This window comes from Cyrtonyx montezumae, unplaced genomic scaffold (genome assembly GCF_038088225.1).
Source record: "Cyrtonyx montezumae isolate F1298 unplaced genomic scaffold, pur_monq_1.0 scaffold_3, whole genome shotgun sequence".
Classification (NCBI taxonomy): domain Eukaryota; kingdom Metazoa; phylum Chordata; class Aves; order Galliformes; family Odontophoridae; genus Cyrtonyx; species Cyrtonyx montezumae.
Genome location: NW_027072034.1, coordinates 116,723,796 through 116,747,925, shown reverse-complemented (window position 1 = coordinate 116,747,925; position 24,130 = coordinate 116,723,796). Strand labels below are relative to the sequence as shown.

The window sequence follows — 24,130 nt, the reverse complement described above, 5'->3', positions numbered from 1 at the left end:
AGAATCACGCAACATAACACAGTGGCCACCAGGACTTGGGATGATGGGTGTGGACAAGCAAGACGATCCCACCACTGGCAGGCAGCCTGCTGTGGGCTTGCTCCCTTTCATCAGATGTTTCTAAAGGAGTTTGAACCTTCAGCTCAGTCCACAGGAAACCCACTGCCTTCAGCCGCTGCAGTCTTCCGACTGGAAATGGCTGTGACATCCTTCATTTGTACAGGTACGGGCTCAGTGCTGGGGATCAAGGAGCACCTGGCACATAGCCCATGCTCTGGGGTAGGCACCAGCAATCCAGTTATCCTGTAAGGGCCTAGGACAGCATGGTTTGCCACAATCAGTTCCCCTACAGTCAGGAGAGTGGGACGAAGACCTCCCGAGTACCAATTAGGGGAGCAGATCTAGCCACACCCTCTGAGAAAGGAGAGAAATGCCACTAACTAAAGACATACTGCTGGCTTTTTTTGGTACCTTCTGTTTTACCCTGCCATCTCAACATCACTATGATCCTTCTGGACAGAACTGGTTTTGCCTGACAGAAATATTCCCGATGTGGCAGCAGTATTCCCAGTGCTTGAGCACCCAGTGAGGACTCTCAAGCTGTTCTTGGCAGTGCAACACAATATCTTCCCACCATTCCCCTCACAGGAAATCTGTCAGCAGGACTCAGCCTATCTGAAGAGCACGTTACATGGCAGCAACAGCACATGGCTCGTGTATGATCTGCAAGCAAAAGAGACAGCAGCCCTGGGACTGTTTTAGCTTATGCTGGGCCGTGCAGATTATGGTCAAGAAAGAACAGAAAGTTTATTTAAAGTCAGTTCTGTCTTCCACCTCTGGGAGAAGGAAGTATGCCTATCATTTATAGGAACAGAAAATGTCTTACACTGCCATGAGAATTATCAGGGTCCCACAGAATTTTCCTGATTTGGAAGGATTGGCCATCACATTCTTGTGAGTAGTGTTAAGAAAAAAATGAGGAAGAAAAAGTTGCTCCTAATATATTGGGTTATGTAGGACAATCTGGGAATCATTCCCAAAAGCCTCAAATAAAACACCTCCTCCAGATGAGAACCAACCTCAGTTATATTCCCTTGTGCTCTATCTAGTCTTTCAGTAAATATGCAAGTCTCTTCTCTGGCACACCTGCTTAGAAGCTAAGAGGTTTTACTCTCACAAAGCTTTTCCTTCACATTCTGCTTAAATGTGCCATTTCTGGAAGTCATCCCCTTGTCTTTCATACTCCAGTGAGCAAAACAAGTGTAAATTAAATGGAAGACACATGAAATCTTTATAAAAGTCCTGTGTTTCCCCTAGCATGAAAGTTCCTTCTCTTTGGAGTAGAATGGTTCTTTATTTATGCTATATTTTTCCCCATCAGAAAATGAAGAATATAAATTTTGCCCATGACTTGAATTTAGCTTCATCAGCAGCCCCCTGCTGAACTCACTCATTCCAACATTTTTCTTTTTCCTTTTTTAACTTTTTTTTCTCCCCACTGAGTTGCTGCCCCTTCTCTCCTCTTCCCAGCAACTGAGGCATAGAAGAAAAATAAAATAAATAAAAGAGTGAAATTAGACAGACAGAACTTATTATCCAAGAAACTGCAACTTCAGACCAGGCAGGAATAACATTTAAAATATAAAAAGCAAATTTTATCAAGCCTTTTCCTCCCCAGAGACTGCCACAAAAATATTCCTTGTTTGTCACTGAGAATGAACCATTTTCCTCTTTCATTTCTGCTTTCTGTCACACATTTCATTTTGGCTGCCCCTTCTGTCTTTCAGCTTGGGACCTAGGCTGCTAATGTAGAATTACAGATAACTCCACAACAAAATGCCTGTATTATTTTCTTTTTTTTTTTTCCTACTTGTCTGCCAGGTAATTGCAACCCTAAAAGCTTTAGCATATTTACCACAGAAACATGTCTTTCCTGGAGGATGGGACTGTCATCAGGTAGAATATTTCATTTAATAAGACTCCTTTGGAGGTACAAACTACGGTTGGTGATTTTTTTCTGGCCTCCTTTGGAGCAAAGGACAAGCAGATAAAAATCAGCTGCTGCAGTGCTACATTGTCAAAGTTCCTGTTCCTGTGCAAATTAACTCTTCCCGAGCTCCAAGCTATGGAGTGCTTTGCCACTGGGATGTTTATGAAGTAGGAAAAGGGTCAGATATCAGCTCAGGCTATTTTTTTTTCCAAATACTCTCCATGTTTAAAACAGATTTCTGTCCTATTTACAAATAGAACTACTATCCTGCTTTTCTGTAACCCAGCTGAGGAGCTGTGCACAATGCCTGGACAAATTTTCCTTCTATCAGTCATCAATAAGGATTACATTTTCCCTCTTGCATGTTTCACAAAATTACAATAACAAGAACAAGGCCTGTGCATTTCTAAATTCAGCTGTCCTCTAAAGACAAATGCTTTTTTACTTCTATTTCCCCCCCCTACACGGCTGAGCTAGCAGCAGAACTGCTTTTCTCAGTTCTTAGGACACCAAGCCAAGATGAGTGGTAGCAAAGAGAAGGTCTGAGGAGAACATCTATGGTGGGAGCTTGTGCCTTGAAGTCAAGATGCAAGCAGGAGATCACCTTCCGGTGTTAAAAGAGGCTTGCTTGCAGAAACTGTTTTATAGACTAAAGGAGATGTAGCTCATTCACGCATTTTGCTTTGAGTGCACCTACACAAAGCTTAGAAACTCCATCCGAGCACATGACATACCTGTAGTTAAAACCACAGTGAGAATCAGCAGTCTGTGACAGGTTCTCACTCCAACCCTAGACTGCTGACAATACTCATGCATCCACCTAGTGAAAAGTGCATTCACCCTGCCAGGCTGCCTGAAGCACAGCTGATGGGAGCCAACAAGAAACCTCCCAATGACTCCAGTAAGTTTCACAGTCTGTGTGGACATTAATCAACAAAGCATTGTCTGCACCTATACAGTTGCTTTCCTGTGGGCCAACCTTATTTTTCTAAAATCCCTCGTTTCACCCATCAACAAAGGCTGGAAGATACAGCCAATGCATAGATTGTTTAGCTTAAGGTCTCCCTGAAACCAAGAACCTACTTGAATTGACTTAGAAAATGTAAACTCTCTGTATCAAGTACCTCCTCTGGAAATAGGGAGAAGGAAGTGCAGACAACACCGAAAGGCTTTCTAAATTGTAACTCACATATTCTTTGTAAACAGCAGTCAATATTTTATGGTTATTTACAAACTGACAATGGTTTCCATTGCAAGTAAACTCCAAGAGCTAACGATACCATTTTCTCTTACCACCACCGAGCCTTTCTAAGAGCCATTCCAGTTTAGGATTAAGGAATGACCCTCCTTCATTTACAGCAGCGAAGGACAATTCCTGTAGGTAAAATACTTCTTCTAGTAATGTGACTTGAGCCCAGTGTCTTACCTGTAATATCTGGACTGAAGGTAGGTAGAACACACAGCTTTAGACACATGGCTAGCTGATCCAAAGTCTATGACCTTCACCCTGTATGGCTGTCGGGATGGATCTACCAACATGATGTTCTCTGGTTTAAGATCGGCATGAATCAGTCCCAAGCTTTTCAACTTCATTAGGGCAGTTGCTACCTGCTGGAGAATTGGTCGAATGTACTTAAGGGGCAAGGGACTGAATTTGTTTTGTTTTAGGAAATCATAGAGGTTCTGCTCTAACATTTCAAAGACCAAGCACGTGTGATTCTTGTGCTGGAAGCACTCATATGCGCGGACAAAGTTGTAGTCGTCCGCACTTTCTGTGCTCAGCCGAGCCAGGATGCTCACTTCAATCTGGCCTTGCCGGGCATAGGAAGGATGGTTCTTTAGGATCTTGATGGCCACAATCTCATTAGTGCCACGTTTCCAGCATTTGACTACTTGTCCGAAGGTTCCCCGGCCAAGAAACTCTAACACTTCGTACGTGTTGGTCATGGAACAGAGCACCTCATGTTGCACCAGCTGGTAATCCCCTTCGCTGTTGGAGCCACTGTTTTTGGAGGTGGCCGTGGAGGTGGTGGCGGTGGCTACGGTGGCCCCACTGGCATTGTTCTGAATCATTGGGGGATGCTCTTCGATGATCTGCACGCTGCTCGTGTTCTCAATCTCCTCACTCTTCCGCTTAAGTCCACATTTTTGGTAGGTGTCCAGAAGGCTCACAGTGCTGCGACGCATCAGGTTGTGTGGCCCGCCCAGTGTTTGCCCAGACACTGCCACCACACCAGAAGTGCTGTTGGCGGACGTCACCACGATGTGCCCCGTGCTTGCTGGGAAAATGATGGTCTGTTCGTAAGGGATGCTTGGATTGGGGATCTGGAGGGAGGCGTTGACGGCGGCTGCGGCGGCTGCTTGGGAGGACTGTACGTTCTTGCTCTGGCTGTAGACTTTGCTGTGTGTGCCGTACCCAGTCATATCCCAGTTCGAACTCGGCTCTACTTTCAGTTTCTTCACGCTACAGAAGGCACTTGACTGAAGGGTGTGAGGAGAGAAAACTTGCACATGCGAGGCCATACCTGCAATAAAATATCAGAGTGAATCCAGCGTCAATATACTTTCCCCTGTTTTTTTTTTTTCATTTGTACAGTGGCAATAAGGGAAAATGGGATACAGATTTCAGATGCAACACATGCACAAAAATGAAAGTCTTCCAGAATATGTATTCATCACAAATAAAATATTATGCTCTAAAATAAATCATTACTCCCAACTGAACCATACTAGCAAACACCAAGAATTCTGCTCTCCTGCTCTGCCCCTTCCCACTTTTAATAATGAGAACATAGATGTTATTTTTTTCCTCCTTTGCCTAAGGAGACTCCTATTCCCATTGTCTACAGGAATATATCTACATCTCTTTTGCTGATGTAAAATACTGCAAAGTATTCTGCCTACGGAGGCCAAATCTCAAATCCTCAGGCTCCTTCTGTATTAAACAGTTCGGTGGATCTGACTTAAGACGTCTGTTTACTCCCATAAAGCCACTAAGTAGCTTCTGGCTTACGAAGAGCCAGGATAGGACCAGAAGAGGACACACCATGACAAATGGAGGTGTGCTGGCAAAGCTGAGGAGCCAGGACAGAAGCAGCAGATGATGTCCCAGGTTGCTTGCCAAGTCTGTGTGTGGGAATCATGTCCAGTGCTTGTTTCTGCTCAGGGACACTGATGATCGAGTTAGACAACGCCATCTCTACCACACGCTCTCTGTTGTCTCATTTATAAAATTATGCTCATCTGTTCTTATGCATAGTGACAACAGATCACTGGAAAGCAGATCCCCTGGAAGTGAATGGTACTGTTAACGATACAAGGTGCAAATTAGCTTGTGGAGGAATCACGTCCATTTTGTTTTTAAGAGAAGAAAAGAACCTCTTTTACTGCACATTTCTTTGGCTCTGGAAGAGCTGATGATCTTCTACACCTTTATTCATAGATAGATAGATAGATAGGTAGATAGATAGATGGATAGATAGGGAAAAAGTAACCCACCACTTCATAAAGTCAAAAGAAAGCGTCACTGAGACAATCTTACTGAGAGATATGGGTAGCATTCTACTGAACCAGAAAATGCTCCTTTTCAGAAGGTGCTCCACAGAGAAGAGGATGTCTAAGTCCGGACTTGCAGCCAGCCCTCCCTTCCCAGGGCAGGGATGGGGCTGTTGGGGCAACGTTATAAAGAACTGCACAGATCTGTGGGGATTCTTAGGGAAGAAGCTAGTGCCTGGATGTAGTTAAAGCAGAGAGGCATGCCCTCCAACATAGAATCATGGAATTCTTAAGAGTTGAAAGGAAACTTTGAAGGCCATCTAGCCCAACTCCCTCGCAATGAACAAGGATATCAACAGCTAGATCAGGTTGCCCAGGGATGAGGATGGGGTCAACATGAGCTGTCCCCACTGCCCCCATGGAGCCACCCAACCACAACAGCTCAGAGGGAAGAGCGCTTCCTCTGCTCCAGCATCATGCTCTCATCGGGCTTCACCACGAAAGGCAAAACAACCAACCCTTCTGCCTGTTGCCAGTTTTTCTTTTTAATAAACCAGAATGACTGGGAAAAAAAGACAATATGCTGAGCTGGCATTGTTGCTGTATTATTAAGCACAAACATAACCTTGACTTGTTTGCAACTTTAACACGTTGAAAGCTGAATTAATGCTTCAGTGACAAAAACACAACAAACTTGGTATCGCACGTGGATAGCTCCTTCACACGGGGATTTGAGAGAAGCAAACTGTCAGCTCCCTTTCATAAAATAAAGCCATTCTCCCCTAGCCTGCGTTCTTCTGAAGATGGTATGGAATCCATATGCACACATACGCTCTCATACACATATGCGCTCATACCAGCAAACACAAACATTAGCACACGCTGCCAAAGCTGTCTGACACAGTCAGGCAAGCACACTCAATTCTGGATGCTGTTTGCTGCAATTTGTATGAATTACCCCCTACCCCAACCTATTGGGCAGCAGTTCCCAAGGTTCCTGCCCTGTAAGTGCTTCCTCTCATCCCTCTTCCTTGCAGGGCAATGAGGTTGCCACAAACGCTGAAGCACGCAGCAAGTTGATAGAGCCACATCAATATCACTCAACCTGTCATCCACAGCACCAATGCTGTATGTAAGTAAGCTGGAGCTGTGTTTGTTTTCCCATAGATTAATCCCATAGATTAGGAAGAGTCATGGTGTTCTTTTTCATACAGAACCAACCTTTCTGGAAAGCGGGGCTGGCTTGATGTATGTTTTCCCTCTGGATGCGAATAATAAAGCAGATATAATTGGTAACATATTGTGGACCTAACCGAGGTGTAATTTATAGCTTTATGGCTTTCATTCCGTGGTGCGCTTGAGCGATATCTCTTCATACTAAATAAAAAGGGGAAAAAAAGATTGATGCAGAAGAAAACAGTTTCATCTCACAGAGTCCCCTAGAATAATGCCAGAAGAACCAATAGCCCCCAAACTGAAGTCCAGGACGTGAAGAGCAGCAGCTGCAACTTTCTGAGCACTGCTGTAAAAATCAGGATAATCACTACCATTAGGAGACAGACTTTCAACTGGTGCAAACTGGCAGAGCTCCAGTCGATATCAGCTGACGCTAAAAACAAGGTCAGCAGTCACTCAACGTCACCAACGTCAGATGGTTGCCTGTGCCCTCATTGAAATGAGCTGTTGTTAGGATTTGGTTCCCACATCAACAAGCCCCTCGCTGTCCTGACACGTTGTTTGTGCGGGAACAGGGTACTCAGTTACCCAAAAATAGGAGGCTGGAGAAGGCAGCACACATGTGGCTACTGGGAGGGCTCTGGGCTCCACTGCTGCCACTGCCACCCTTGTCAGAGGTTGTATAAAATTATGAGAAAGATTTTTTTTCCCCTATAAAAGAAGGATGAAATTTTCTTTCTTCCATCCAAAATGATGTTTGCTAGTCTGAGGTTTTAGGGGACATGTCATAAGGAGAATAGCTCGGCTAGCTCTTCAGCATATTCCGACACCAAGAAATTACAGTCTGATTGGCAGCTTGGTGATGGGAAAGGAAGGCGTCTGCAGCTAAGTCATTTTTATTGCAAATCTGCCTGTGCAGCTAATGGGAGAAAAACACAACCCTAAATTTCCCAAGGACATTATCAAACTGTACTGGTGGCATATTCTTTTTTTTTTTTCCTTTTTCTTCTTTTTTTTTTTTAATTATCTTTATCCCACAGCAATAATCGAAATAGTAGTAAATGTGAGTAACAGTCAGATGGCTTGTTACAGGGATCAAATTTGACAATGCAGCCTACGATACAAATTACACCTTCAGCCCTTTGATTGTGTGAGGTTTGCCATGACCCAGTGACGAGATGGGACAGCTGCAGGAGGGTGTTGCATGCTGGTCAGGCCCCATAGCAGTGATTCCCTGAGCATCCCAGAGTTGGGGAAGGAGCATCCCCACACCTAGGCCCAAAGAGCATGGGGCTCAGTTTCATACAGACCCTGCATGCGGTATGTCTCTGGCCAGGGAGCTGAATCAACGCTGAACAATGCATTAAATAAAATTGATAGTTCCTTTCTTTAATAAAGAGTTTTAGGGAGCCGTTTAAAGCTCTCACACAATTGATAGTGACTGGATTTAATGGGGCCTGCCCCTGTCCTTGATGTGACTTAGGTAACTCCCTGCAGCATCCACATGAGCTGAAGTATGCAGTGTGCCGTGAGGGGACTACGCTAAAATGGACCGAATGACTTTGATTAAAAGGTTTGACTTTTTTTTCTTTCCTGAGAACTCCTCCCACATCAGTTTGCATTTAATAATAATTTAGCAGGTGCTATTTACAATTCAGATGGCCCTCTTGCATACGCAAATCCTGCAGCCATCTTTCCAGGACTTCCGACAGGTTCCAGGGGAGCAAATGAGATAAAGTTCCCTATCCACCCACCTCACCTGAAAGGGCAAAAAATGCACTGTGGGGAATAAAGAAAGAACAGTCTGAAAGTCACCAATGCGTCGTTTCTGCTTTACTCAGAGCACTTAGAGCTGATTTATACAAGCGGCCTTTGCAGTGGCAGGGGACCCAGCCCCTGCCCTGTATTAAGCAGGCAGTAAGACCTTCTACAGTGCCTGCAGAGCTGCCAGTGCACTGTAACCAGAGGCTGCTTGCTGACTGCTGTGAGAGCGACAGAGCCTGCTTGAAAAATACTGTAAAAAGCACAAGGCATGTGTTCAGCATATAAATGATGTGCACAAGACACTCCTGAAATAAATATCTTTCACTTCTCCCCAGAGAGACGCAAGCCTGGAAACTCATATGCACACCCAGGTTAAGAAGGCAACGAAAAGAGGATCTGCCAGGTATGCCTAATGTATTGCACCTTCAAAACATCCATGTCTGAAGTAGGGCACTCTTCAAGGTGGCCTCTGTGCAGCCTCTTTAGATTCATTGTCCCCAGTACCAGACACTTTTGTAATTTTCTTAAGATTGACATCTCTAGGGGTACACAAATTCCTTCCCTCATGCTACTAAATGTTTGGAGAAACCTCAAAGAAGAGTTCAGGCCCCAACAGCCTCAGCTCCTTCCTGTTCTCAGTGAGCAGAATATCTCTCAAGAGCCTTTGTTCCAGGTGAAAATCCTTCTGCCTTTCTGCTCTACTTTTCCTGTCCTGCTATTAAAACTGTTTCATCCTAATTAGTAGATTCCTAAATGCTTAAGCAGGGCATAGTGTGCCTCAAAAGATACACTGTGAGAGCCTGTCACCTGCACTGCTCTGGCTTCATGTCGATCAGAGCTGCCACATTTGATTCACGTACTACAGACAGAGGGAGAGCACTTCCCGACACACAGAGTAGCCATAAACGCAATCAAAAATAATCCATACGAACAACTCTTTTCCCCCACCTCCCTCCCACCTGCACAGTACGTCTCACTACAGCAAGATGGCAGGGGATCACAACCACCTTCACATCCCTGTATCAGCTGCAGCACAATCCTGTTTGCTGTTTCACAGTCCGCACCACAACTTTCCTTCTTTTCTTCTTCCCAGCACTATGGCGTGGAGACTGTGAGGTGGGAGAGCTGTGCACACAGGGGCACCTCCAGAGCCCCAACAAATCTCACACAGAGGGACAGGGCCGCACACCTCTCCAGCAGGCCCCATGTTGGAGGCTTGAACACAGAGGCTGCTCCAAGCCGCATCCATCCACGCCCACCACACCTGGTGGGTCACTTGACGGCACCGTGCAAGCTGGATGTGGGCTGTGGGCAACTGCTTCAGCAAGCCTGCTATGCATCTGAAACACCAAACTCCACGGAATTAGTGAACAGAAGCCACCGCCAACCACAGCCCTCCCTCTGAACCATCTGTGCTGTCTTCTATTTTGTCTCTGTAGACCAAAGTCAAGTCCCTGCAATATCAAGCCCTTCAGTGCTCAGTCATACAATCTCACATCTTACCACTACAAACTCCTCTCTTCCATACCCACACTAAGCCACAAAGCCCTACTATTAGATATCTTCTGTTATCTATACATTTCCATCGCGATTCTTATTCATCCCTTTGATGTGGGTTCAGATGCCCATGAGGCTGAGTAACAGTCTGTGGGCTCTTCTGACATATTCCTGGGTTTAAGCACACGAAGCAAAATCTGAGACAAATATAATACATTTAGATTTAAGTCCTTAATTACACTTCACTGAAGGATTCTGTCAGGGTCACCTCCATCTCCCACTATAATGAATTGCAATAATGACAAGAGATACTAGAGATTTCCTCCGCAAATCCTATGGCTAGTTTATGTTTCACATTACAGTTAATTAATGGCGCAGCACCTGAGAACAGAGGTTAAAATATACCTCACCAGAAGCTCAGATGCCTTGTTATTTCCCCACCAATGCTGCAGTGACTGACCTGATACTGACTTCGAGGCCTCAGTGTGAGAAGGCCCAGCAGTACGGTCTGTGTTAGGGGAATACCTTCCTGGAGTTAAGCCCAGCACAATCAGAACAGTGGAAAACTTCCTCTCCATGAACAGCCCTGCCTTGAGAACCTCACTCCAGGAGCCTGAGATGGGATGAGGAAGAACGAACAAAGTCAAGACTGCAGGACTGATGGAAACCTCTGTCTGGAAGGTTTGTCTGAGGAGTTCCCAACACAACACCTTGCCAGAGAATTTCACCTTCCTAGCTTCTTTCAGAAGAGCAGGCAGAGGTGAGGCCAGCACATGGTGCCCAGTTGGGGCTGTAGGCAAGATGATGGGACAGCCATCAGTCCACACTCAAGGAGCAGGACCATGGTGACATTTGCAGCTCTGCCCCAAATGAGGTATGGCATGCTTCCATTACCCTCTGTAAGTCTCAGCCAGCTGCTCCAGGTGTCCGGAGAAGACAGGAAGGAAAGCTATCGAGGAATGACAATCACAGAACATCCTGAGATGGAAGGGACCTACTGAGGATCCCTACTGAGGATCACTGAGTTTAAGAAATGCTTTGTGGCTTCCCCACCCTGAAGACAAAATGACACCAGATGAATCTGACAGCTACATGGATCCATCTGCCAGGTAGAACTGTTCGGTAACAGCATGTATGTTCTGGTCAACCTTCTTCCTCTCATACTATGGCCTCTGTGGAAGGAGAGTGGAACAAGCAGTAACCACAACATGTCTACAGAACCTGAAGTTTCCTCTGGAGAGCTCTACAAGGTGGATTGAGTAGTAAATATGTAACTGACTAGGGCTTGCCTTGTAGTCCACCTTAGCACATGTGCAGGCCCCTATTTTCAACCTCCAAACAGATCTGTAATATGAGAGTCTCTGGGCTCACACAGTCTCCATCTCTGATTACTACTTGTTGACAGAGCTGCATCCTGAAAGCAGAACTGGAAATAAGAAGGTGCTCACAGGTGATGTGATCGCTTTCCAGGTGGTATGGCTCACATCACTTAGATGGGTCACTTCAGTTTTCATCTTCAAAACGGGGGCTGACAACAGCATCCTCATCTTACAAGGGAAACAGAGGACTGGCTTCATTTCCAACCCCAGATACTACAGACTGCACTAGCTGGCCTACTTGGCCATCAGCTATATTAGTACCCAAAAATGGGTGTTAGGGGGCCCTGGAAAAGGGACCAAAATGAATCAGCATTTCCCTCTGCTGCCCTGCCTTGTGCCCTACCCAGCCACGCTTGTGGCTTCCCTCAACAACTACCTGGTGGGAAGATTTGTTTTTTTTTCCACAGCTGCTCTCCCCACCTGGATGACTTCCCACCTGTAAATATTAGCTTTGTAATGTCAATGACTCCAACTTGCCCACAAGTTCAGCGATGCCACTGGGAATGGCTGGCACCTCAGAGACTTCTGCTCGTCAGAAGCAACCCTATTTGTGAAGGCAGGACGTGGGCAAGGCTTGTTGGTGTCTCAGGCTGAGCCTCTCACTCCCACAGGATTTTTTCATAAGTGTTTCATTTGCAAAGAGGCAATTGCATGACATTCAGTGCTTGCTTTGTTTACGAAATCTGAAACTCAGATCAAGCACTAGCTGGGCTGAAAAGGTCAGTTTGCCTGTTCGCAAAGTCCCTCCCTTCATTTCATTTCCGTCAGGATAAAAACCTGTTGGAGAGAAACAAGCCTCTGGTGAGGTTTGGATGAAATACACAGGATCTAGGCTGCAAAGGAAGATGCGGATGCAAGGAGAATGGTGGGGAAGCTGGGCAAGGAGCTCTGCCACATCAGAAAATTGTAACAGACTGATTCAATGATCTCCTGGCCATCCCAAAGCCAGGGTTAACCAGCTCACCTTGCTTATGCAGTAACATCTCTCCCTTTAAAATAGGAAAGACCAAAGACGTGATTTACAACACCCTACACTGAGAGCTATGGGGCATTTCAGAAAATTAAAAAAGGGCTACTGCAGGTTGATTACTTGACTGGCATTTAAATTAGTTACAACAATTCAGTACATAATCTGTCTTCCACAGGGACAGAAACACACATCCATCCAGAAAAAAAGCCCTTCAGTTCTGAAAGGAAACACATCTTGAGCATTAGTTTTTCACCTTGCCTTCCAGATTTTAGCCTCTCCATTGCTCAGGGCTGAGAAAACCTGCCTAAAGTGAAAACAATGGCTGAACAGTCACAAACCATTTTGCTGTTATCAACAGCTCTTGCTTTGCATTCTGAATTGAGAATATGAAACCAAAAATGCATTAAATGGGAAGGGCTGGGGCCTCCAGCCTGGCTTAGAAGTAGGAAGGATGGGATGTGCATGGAGGGACTGAGCTGCCTGGCCTGACAAAGACCAGTGGGGAAGTACTAGGTTTAGGGTTTGAATGTGAACTCTTTTTCTCCTCAAAAATCCCACTTCAGTCACCTACTTACTTCACAGGCAGCATCTGAAAAGAGTAACCCTGCAAAAAAGTGTCACTTAACTGTCTCGATCCCTTCTATGATGACAGCACTGAGCAATTCACAATGAACAAAGTGACTAAGAGCCACTGCACTCTCCATGACGACACTCAGCTCTAACAAGTGTAGCCATGGGAACCCTTGTCATCATCCAGAATGCCCAATGATTTATTCTGCTTTATTTGAAGCTTCATAGATCTCTGTCATACAAAACACATGACCATACCTGACACCTGAGCACACACTTGCACTTGAACAGCCACAGGACTACCCGTGTCGGCAACAAATCCCTCCCTCAGGACACTGCACTCTCCATGAAGCTACTCCAGTATCCCAAGCAATCCCAAGAAAGTGCTTCAGGACAACTCCCTGATCCATTCTGCTGACTTGCTCCTGGAGATGGTGGTGTCTGGCAGCACCTGCCCCACACCTTTCACAGCAGCATTCTCTTTAAGCAAGATCCAATAGGACAGGGTTCATTCAAAGTGCAAAGAAGCAGCATGTCTGGCTAAGGATGGGTGGCCCGGGTAATGCACAGTGCTCACACAAAAAGAAAACCTGACTTAGGCATGGGGATAAACTACATGAAGGATTTCAAAGCCCTGAAGAAAAGATCCAAAAGCTCAGGAAAGGATATCTGACTTGAGAAAGAAGGATATAAGGCCCTTGTGTGTGATGAAGAAGCTCAGGGACACAAGTAACTGCCTACACCCCCCCATCAAAGCTCTGAAATAGAAGAAATCAAAGGAAGCCATTAAGAGAAAGAAAACAATAAAAACCTCTACCTGTAGCAGCAGAACTCCCTATCTACCATCAGTCTCTCCCCCAGGTTTCTCTTTTGTGCAGGATATGATTATTTATTGATGCATTTATTTACCCAGCTTTACAGTGTTTAATGCCATGGCTGTTAGGCTTTTTGCACTAGCAAGACTAAAGAATGATGGAGGAAGAACAAAACTGAAATTGGAGACCCAGTATGACACATAACAAATGCCTTCTGCAGGGTGTGCTAGAGCTGTAATGGGCTAGAAAAGGAGACCGACCTTCAAAAGCAGGGCCCTAGACTGCCATTAGACTGGCTGTACACACTCCAATCAAGAAAAAGTGAGCATGTGATAGCTCTGGTGGGGAGTACAGTGAAAGAGAACCCTTGGTGTAACTTTTGCTTGGTGACTTAGAGATGTAGGACAGGGCCACAAAGAGACGAGGGCACCTGAGCACTTCTCATGCCACATACAACTGACTTCATTGGTCACTGACAGTAACTTCTGGGTGGCACTCATGAGCACAGCACAACAGCTGAAGCCAAACCTACAGAATCAAAAATCCAGGTTAGAAAGAACAGTTAGCTACAGACAGGCAGGCTAGCTAAACAACAGTGTCATCAGGCCTCCTTCTCATCCATGGTCCTGTATTTCTGAACTGACATGTCACTACGTGCTTTGCAACAGAGTGTTATCCAACTTCTTTGGCACTACTACAGCTGTTTTGCAGCCATGTCCTTTTAATCCACAAAAGTCAACTTTTCCTTTTCATATAGCAAAGAAATTAGAGAATCCAGGCTAGACACAGTGGGATAAGTTCAACACCATCAATGTAACATTGATACCACAGCCAAGATGTCTAGTCTCAGCCAAGCTGCCTAGTCTCACCTACTGTTTTTGATCAACAGTGAAAACAAAGTCTGGCCAAACTGGGTCACAAGGAAAGAAGAGTTTCTGGGAATGCACTCTCTGTATGATTTTCTCAGAAGACGCAAACACACCGCTGATTCCATGGATCCAGAAAAACAAATCAGTAAGATCTTGTGGTCAATCATGAGAGCTTTTGATAGGTCTGTAAGAACTCTGGGCTATGTCTTATGTCTAACACAAGAATGAGGGGAGAGAAAAACTGCCTGAGGTGGACCTGTGTTGCTATAGCAATTACGAGAATCCCAGTAAATGCTGAGAGGGAATAACTGCCAGAAACAGCTGAGGGAGTTTAGTACCACAAGCCCTGTGAACATTCACAAGGCCTTATGCACTCGAAACTCATGGAAAGCTTTCAAAAACTTTCCTAAAACAAACATCCCTGTGGATGGAGAGACTGGAAACCAGACTCATCAGAAGTACAGTAACTGGGGAAAGAATTCCAGTGGGAAGAGGGCCAGCCTACACCCCATTTAAACAACCAATTCATGTGAAGTTTGCAGCACTTCTTCGTGGACATAGTCTCTGGGTTTGGTTGTTATTCATATCTGAAAATAGCCATGCTTCCCTCTTTAGTCTTCCTGGGCTCATGGGAGACTGCAATGAGTCACCAAAGGACCAGCTGAGTCATCCAGCCAAAGCTTGAGGAGAGATGCAAAATTGGTCATCATATCCACAATTAAAAAGTGGATGACAGCAGCTGTCTTAGCAACCAACTGTGCATGAAGCAGCATGGGCTAGAGACCACTGCCACTACAGCTGTTGTGTTAAGCCAGGTAGAAAAAAGTCATAAATGAAACCAGTACAATGCAAGGACCATTGCTTTTGCACATGACACGAGGCCCTTCTCCATTCAGCTTCCCTACCCTAGTTGCATCTGGAAATAGGGAGTTCCTTATCTCAGAAGTGCCCTCCTTCATCTTCCACATCTGTGGCAATTTCTAGGTGGTTTTCAGACTTCTACACCTAAGTCCCAGTTCATTTCATTTCTTGAGCGTATCAACGAATATCAACAAAAGCTGTTTCAATACACAACCTACCTGAGGGCCAAATAGCTGTGACCTTTTAAGAACACAGGTCTGTAATTCATTTTGATGTCTATTGTTTTCAGAACAAAAGAGGACAGGGCAATTGCTTTTGTGCACAGAAACTGTATTTACCTAAAAGGCTTTTTATGGTGATGATAGAAGTTTTTTTAAGTTCAGTATTCAGGACCTGGGGAGACAGCTCACTTAAGTGTGCATAATGCACAACTTCACATTTCAGCATCCAGCAGATAATGCTAGCCCCAACCTATTGCTCAGCCCAATTGAACAAGGATCACCCAGCTCACACCATCAAGTATGCCTCTGGCACACCTAAATGGCTAAAAGTGCAGAGAGGGAGCTCAAGTCCTACAGCACCAGCCACACGAGTAAAGTTTAAAACAGACACATTCATATCAGTGCCTACAAAATCAGTGTCCCATGACACAGAGCTTGTCTTAATCTCAGTTCACATTTATGGTATTCTGACAAAAATAGAAAAAAAAGATGCAGCTGAGTGACAAAAAATCACTGGGGGCTATGGAAAGCCCTAATATTAACTATTATGGAAATATTTACTTCACAGAGGAGACAAATAAAAGAGAGAAGATGTAGCTCTACAGCAAAATGAATAATAGGTAGATCTCCAGGGAACATCTGTTCTCCCCGTGTTGTCATGGAAGAATAACATTGACTTGAAAGGACTGGAGCACATTTCACAGCTGCTCAGGGAAACCCATCTCGTTACAGCTCACCATCGCCCTCTGAAATGTACTGCCAAAGCTGGGGGACTCCAGAGCAGCTATAAGGACAATTCATGGGACAAGTGAACAGTGCATGGCACTGAGGGGACTGCACATGAGCTGGCACCGGACAGATTTCCATGAATCTGCTCTGTATTTCCCAATTGTTGATGCCACTCTTGTTTTTCTCAATCCTTCCCTCCAGCCCATCCCTGAGTTTCAACAAGGCTACAATGCACCTGTGCCTCCACTTCCAGCCCTTCTCACCTTCTATTATCTTTACCAGATAAAGAAAGGAAAACAGAGCCAAGAGGTTTGGATGGACACTGGCAAGCAAAGAACCAACAAGCCAGCGTAACGTTGCCTTAGGGAAGACAGGTGTCAAACAGCAGCAGGTATAATGGGACATGCTCTTTTAAAGGCTCAGCAGTAAAGACTCTTGAGCTGTTACAACAAAATGATAACATACCTCCTGCTCTGCAGGGACAGAAAATAAATACGAAATTGGATCCTTGCAGCACCACTAGATGCCAAATTGACCCCCCTGCTCCCTGCTCGGTCTGCTCCAAGGAACAGGCTATTCCCAGAGAAGCTTTAAAAACTAACATCCAAGCAAGCGTTCTGACAACCCCACACTTCTTGAAGGCACCACAAGCAGCTCAGTGAAGCAGGCCCTGTACCCAGCACCAAGGGTTGCTCCCGTACCAGCCACGCACAGTGCAGTAAGCAGAGCGTGTGGCTCAGCACATGCAAGCTGCACTGAGCTTGTCAGACTGTGCAAGACATGAATCACAGGGATTGCCACAACAGCAACACAGCACACAGCCCTGCAAAGCAAACAAACAAACAAAATCTGAAGACATCCCAAAGCATAGATTTAAGTAAACGGCTGCTCTCCTGGCACTGCCAGTACAGGTACAGTAAAGGGCTTGCCTGAAAAATTGTAACATATATGTACTCTCCGGACTTGTGATACTTAAGAAATGATTCTGCGTGGGGAAAAGCAAGAGCAATACTCAGGCTCTTCCCATGGGGCACCAGTACCCTGACCAAAAAGACACCTGGGATGCTGGAAGCGAGAAAATATTTGTAGCAAAAGCTGCTCACCAGATGCAGACGTTGCCCAGGGTCTTCTACATACCAAAAAAGCTATGTTGGAGAAAGAGCAACGTCTCTTCCTGATCATGTCCTACCAGAGTCCTTAGTGAACCCACAAAGCTGAAGCGCGGAAGTAATTGTCTGAGCACACCTGAATGGTTTCCATGGTGCCCTTTCACCCCAGGGTGCCGCCTTCAGTGGGGATGTGAGACAACTGCTCCATCTCCATCCATGCTGGGCCAACCAGGAGAAACCATGCCTCAAGGCAGCTTGTCACTTGTAATGAGTGGATGTATGTATATTTTTAAACTTGTATCATTGCAGTAAGGTCAGAGAGGCTAGGGACCATTCACCATTCTGTTTTCATCTGGTCTTTAGTCATCTCTCAGTGTCACCTCTTAGGCCACAGTCTTTCTGACATTGGTAGACATGCCTCATCTTCTTGCTTGTGACTGCATGACCGTGACCCAAGGAGAGAAATGGGCAGGCAAAAAGCAGTGGGGAAAGGCACAAGGCCAGTTTCTTTTTCCTGGAGGACCCAGGCCAGCAAATTCAGCTTTTCCGGGTTAAGGTAGTGCCTGCATTAGAAAATATTCTATAAATTCTCTATTTAACTGTTCCCCAAAGGTAGGTGGCTAGACCCTCCTGCTCCAGGCACGAGGGGCTGTGTCTGAGTTTAAGCACATGAACTGTCTTGACTGACTGCAGCAGGACAACTCATGCATTTAAAGCCAACCACGTGTGTTAGCAGGATCAGCACATTAGTCATCTTCCCTTGTTTTCTGCAAGGGGTTTTGAGTAGAAAAAGGAAAAGAAAAAAGAAAAAAGAAAGCAAAAACCCCCACAAAATTTGTCGATACAGTTTAGATTCCATAGTCATACTTGAAGCTAAATTAAATCCCTCTCTCCCACTCTCCCATTTTTAAACTAAGTAATTTTCTACCAGTTAAGTCTGCTGAAGAACTTAACTGATTTAAAAAAGAAATCTTGGGGAAGGGATGGGTCTAGGGAACAGATGCCAACTCCACAAGCTACATACTCACAGAAGGCCCGTGGTGGCATTCCGCAGGTTCTCATTGCTTTATGGATTTGCCCTTCACTTCTCTCCCCACAGCCTTTAACATCCACATTCAAACACACTCCGTGGACTCACAGAGTTCATCTGCTCCTGCGGAGCACACTCCACCTGGAGTGAAAAATCCTCTTTGTAACACAACATTGTGGCCAACGGTGATGTCACAGACTGAGCGTTGTGACTTCAGCTGGGGAAGAAGCAGCAGGAACAGATGAACTCCAAAAATAAAGATATTGTTTTGATGTAAATAGCCTTCGCAGCCAAAAATAAATAAATAAATAAAAATAGCATTAATAAATATATGATAAATAGCCTTCTCTAGGCAGAACTCTCAAAGTCCCAAGTAGGCACTGAAAGGTTTTTCATTTTATTTCTGTTCAGTTAAGAAATGCAGCTGTATTAGCTTTTGAAATAAACATTTTCTATCCCTTTTTTAATTTTGTTTTTAATACCTTAATGTCTCATCACTGTCCCAGAATAAGCAAACATCATCACTGTGCAAAGAAACAAGACTCAGGAAATAACACCGTGTGTTTCCAAAATGCTCCATGAATCCGGCTTGCGAACGCCGTCTGGATTCCTGGGTGAGGGCTGCTGTTTTTCACAGAAGTCACGTATTAATGCACCTTGAAAAAAACCTTAGCCCCATTCAATCGCAACCCTTCCACCTTTACACCGAACACCAGAGGTTATAATTACACCCAGAAGCAGGAATAAATTAAAACAAGTGCTGGTGCCACCTTGTACTTGTTTTCTCAAGGAAAGGTGATCCCTTCTACCGTGTCTCATGTGCTCTGGCCCAACTCAGAACAGATCTGGCCAGTGGCAAAAGGGCAAAGAGCAGGTTTTCATGAGACTTTTTCAGACGTCAGAAATGGAGTAGTGCACTCCCTGCCCCAGCACATAGCAGGTCTTCGGGGGGGTCATCACCCTCACCATCACCCTTCTGCTGCCCAGGATCTCTCAGCTCTGGGGCGCTGCAAGCTCTGCAGTGGTAGGGTGTATGCATGTTATGGCTTCGATCCTTACCACCCCTCCATCCCAATGGTTACTTGGGAAGCAGCAAACCACGGCAAGCCAGCACCCTGCTGTTAGGGTGCAGAACGCAGGAGGTCTCTGCAGAGAAAAGACTCCAGCACAAAGCTGCAGTTCCCTCCCTGGGATTCAGCCATTAGCAGAGGTACACCAAAGATGCCGATGCCACTGCTCGGTCTCTTGGTGCAGATACAAGCAGCATGAAGCAGCACTACAGGACCACAGGCCCCTCACTCCTTCCTTGCAGGGCTCTCAGCTTGAGCAGGATCATCCTCCCCACCCTGACTTCACCTGCATGGTTTCAATGGCAGGGCTGAGAGATCCCACACAGAACTCTTTTGCCATGAATTTTGCTCTGTGAAGGTGCAATAACAAAAGAAGTGATGAAATGAACATGAAAATAAAACTCTTTACTCAAGAGTAAAGCAATGGCAAGGCACTGGAAAAGGTCACCCAGAGAAGCTGTGGGTGCCCCATCCCTGGAGCTGTTCAAGGCTAGGTTGGATGGGGCCCTGGGCATCCCGAGCTGGCAGCTGGAAGCCCTGCCCACAGGAGGGGTTGGAACTGGGTGGGCTTTAAGGACCACCTAAACCATTCTGTTATTCTATGATCCTATCAAGTTATACATTTAAGAGATCTAAGTTCAAACGTGTGTCTCCTTCTGGATGAGTCAATAGCAGGGAATGTGAAAGGCATCTGCTGTTAAATAAAAAAAAAAAAGAGCAAGCACAAGAAATAAGATTAACTACAACTGCTTAAAAACAGTTGCCTAATGCTTGAACAGCTATAATGACCAGCCAGTGCTGGCAGACCAGTGTCAACATTAACAAACCTTTGTGAAAGCTCACATGCAAAAGCAAAAACAGTTAGGTCCTCAGTTATCACCTTCTCAGGGGACAACACAAATAATAAGCAGTTTCCTCCCCAGTGTAACCTAACAGCATCCTATCTTTACAAAAAAATGATGCTTGAATATTCTTTCTGAAATACACACTTGTTATGTATAGTCAAAATTAAAAAGAAATACAGGGTATTTTTAAGAGAAACTCCATGGGGAAAAGCAACTGTAAAATAACCAAGCATCAATTATGAAAGCCACATCAAGAAGATGTACATCCTAGTTTGACTCGTAATGCAGGCAGAGAGCAAGCAAGACTCATAACTTGTAGTCAATGAACATGCTCAGATGCTGAAGCACAACCCGTTAAAATCAGTGTACCTGTGTACCTCTTGTCACACCAGAAATCTTTGCTCTCCGCACCCATCCCATTCACAGCACCTAAGTATCCAGCTCACTAAGTCACCGCACAAGGAGGTGTAGGGAAACTTCTGCAGCATGCAGCAGCCTCCCAATGGCTTGGTCATCTGTGGCATGACGATGATTTCTACTTAAAACCCTCAACCAGAGCATCCTCCTCCCCTGCTGCTGCCTACACACAACTCCAAACACATAACATGCTGTGGGCAGTGCTATTTCATTTTACCTGAAGAAACATATACAGGCAAAAAGGCAAAATGAGCAAAAGTGGGGGGATGTGGGGATGGTTCTGCCCATGAGTCAGGGCTGGGTCATTTGCTCAAGTTTAATCATGTCAGTCTTGTGTGCATATGAAAATTTCGCCAGGGTAGTACCCAGCCAGAGGGAAAGCCCAGAACTGTGAACACCCAGTGTAAAATCAGAAAACCCGCAAGACCCACAGCAAAAAGCAAGGGGATGATCTTGTCCATATTTAAAACAACCTTCAAGTCTGTTGGTTTGTGGCATTACCGTATAATGGTACACGGAGTTATTGTAGCAACACAACATAAACTGAGTAGTTGTCATAAGGGAAAAAAAGACAACTTGGTTTGTCTGCTTTTATTTCATCCCTGACTTCTATCTTGAGCATCACAGATGTTCCAATTGGCAGTGCCTGGACACAAGGCTTTACCAGGAATATTCTTTGATGACCAATGGAAGGAGATATTTCCCTGTCTTTCCTTCCACAAGCAACAGCTGCTGATTACTCCTCATGCCCACTCCATGTGACAGACAAATACACAGAAAACAAAACAGCGGAAAGCAAGATGACTTAAAGCTGCTAAGAAGAATGCAAGGCTCAGCAACCTTCAGTTTTATGGCTGCCCGTGCAACCTTCCTTCGTCCTCTTTTTCCCAGGTATTGTGATAGAGCTGTTAATTGCATGATAATTGCAGGTTATTTTTCTATAGGACATTAGCCTCACCCAGTACAAAGGATACATGGTGCTCATTTTGTGAGCAACTTTTCAGTATTTCATCCTCCCTGCATCAGTTGAGGTGTGGCCCCAAGCCTTGTTTACCAGGCAGCAGTCAAACTGTTCTGCAGACGAAATTAGTAATTTACTCATGGGCTTTCCTACCATATGCATCATTAGAGTAACTGAATGTTTCACAAACATGAAGGAATGTATTTTCACAATGCCCTCATAAAGTAAGACTCTGCATTATCCATATGGCATGGGCAGGGAATTGAGGCACAGAGAGATTAACATGAAAAGCTTCCACTGATTTTAACTGTCTAACTGAAACTCTTAGGTCCCAGTTCTTCAGAGATCTGTTTTAGCTGCTGTGGATGAGGCAACAACAATTTTTTGTAAGGTTTAAAACTTGGCCAAGTACGCGCTAATGTTCTTGAAGACTGCAGAAGATGTGTCTCTGATATACAGGCTGTAGGCATTTCAAAAGAGCTGATAAGGTGAGGATTGTCTTCTCATTATTTGGACATTTTCTATTTTTAAAATTCACTGAAAATTGCAATAGAGTTAGGAGTCTGCTGTTTTCTAACTATTCAGTTAGAGGCAGGTAATGGGGTTGGAAAATTTTAGCCCAGAGAATTTAAGTTCGGGAAAGTGGTGAACAACCAAACAGAGGGTTTTATATTAGGGAAGCTGTTGGATGGCCTCAACAGCAGGCCACCAACATGATAGATCCTTGTCTTTCTCATGAATTATACTGTCCAGCTGCTGAAGAAATCACACAGGACAGATATAACACTAACAAAACCAAATCCAACTTAAACGCAAAGTGTAGCTAAAGCTCCATTTCATATCCCGGTCCTATTCAGATAAACAAAATTCATTTATTTTTAATCCTAACTCACAATAAAGTCCTGCTACTCAGTTCCAAACAGACACTTTTGGTTAGAGCATGAGCCCCAACCTTCCTCCTGTTCTTCCAGAAAGAGGAAGGAAGCTGAGCATCAGGCATTGTAGACAGAAGCGGTCACAAGCTGCATACAGAACAGATGGATGGACAGTTCTCAGAGGCAGGGACTCTTACACTGCTATCAGTCAACTTTTCCCAATTAGTTACAGGGAGATTCACAAAATCCTCAATAAAGAACCACGTGAAAATTTCAGGCAGTGATCCATCTGTGTTAACAGCAGCAAAGAAAGACAGATGAACAGACAGACAAAGGAAAATAAAAATCAATCAATCCATGGTACCATCCTTCCTCAGAGAAATAATAAGATATTTTTAGGGAGACTTTTGTACAAGTGTAAAATCCAGCCTTCTCACTGCCCACTGCGTTGGATGGAAACAGAGTGGGACAGCATGTAAGCTGGCAGAATTGCTTGCTCCATCACCTTGTGAACATGCAAGCACAACGCCACGATAATTCCCGATGACTTCTCTTTGCCACCCAAGCTGTATTCCTGGTCAATGATGTTATAAGCTGTCCCTCATCTCTGGCACATACCACATGCACACAGAGATGAACACAGAACCCAGTTTCTCTGTCCCGCACTGACAACTCCTGCTTTATATCCCTGCTCTTCAGCTGGTAATGTCTTCTGACTGCATGAGCATTGACTAATTTAGTATTTTTAATTACAGAGGGATTTACAGCACTGCACTACAGTGCTCTCCTTTATTACACCCACTGTTTCTACTGGATCTGGGTACACTCTACATACAAAGTTGTACATTAGACAAATTACACTGCACATTAAGTAAATCTCTCTCTAGAAACAGGATTAGAGGAAGAGGCAAATCTTCCTCATTTCTAGTGTATGAATTAATATATCTGAAATCAACATGAAGGAAAGGCTCCACGCCAATTTATGGAAAACAAAGATAAACATTCTTCACAAGGAATCAAATTTATATATGAGACACATTCTTTTTCTACTATTTCAATTAATAAATAAAACAGCTGGTCTGAGGAATCAGGTCAATCGGTGTCTGGAAAAAGCCCCACTAAAGCTGCTATATAACCTAGTTTCTCAAGCTGCATGAGGCATCCTAATTTTGGAGAGGCAGAAGTCCATGAGAACGGCAGTATGCCTCAGCTTCTGGCTCTCTGCAGTTTTGGAGTCTACTTATCACAAAATGTAGCAGTAATTGAGGTGTGTTGCAGAAAGATAAAGAGCTAGGCTCTGAAGGAGCAAAACAAACACACCTGATGCATTCAGACGGATGCATTAAATATAGACAGTGATCTCAGGGATCTCAATCTGCGGACATCCAACATGAGGGAATGGGAAAGAACACAGTTTTCATATGTGATCGGCTTCCCTCCAAGCCAGCCCACACATAGGGCTGCCACAGCAGGTGACATCACCTCTC

The 24,130-nt window shown here is 44.8% G+C and overlaps 1 protein-coding gene across 5 annotated transcripts in view; it reads right to left on the bottom strand.

Annotated features, from left to right (window-relative positions):
• Positions 1 to 24,130, bottom strand: part of HIPK2 (homeodomain interacting protein kinase 2) — a 120,893-nt gene that overhangs the window by 77,669 nt on the left and 19,094 nt on the right. For all 5 annotated transcript variants that reach the window (XM_065743166.1, XM_065743163.1, XM_065743167.1 and 2 more), the window contains exon 2: positions 3,417 to 4,515. In XM_065743166.1, the coding sequence (XP_065599238.1) occupies positions 3,417 to 4,515 (1,099 nt within the window). The remainder of the gene's footprint in view (positions 1 to 3,416; positions 4,516 to 24,130) is intronic.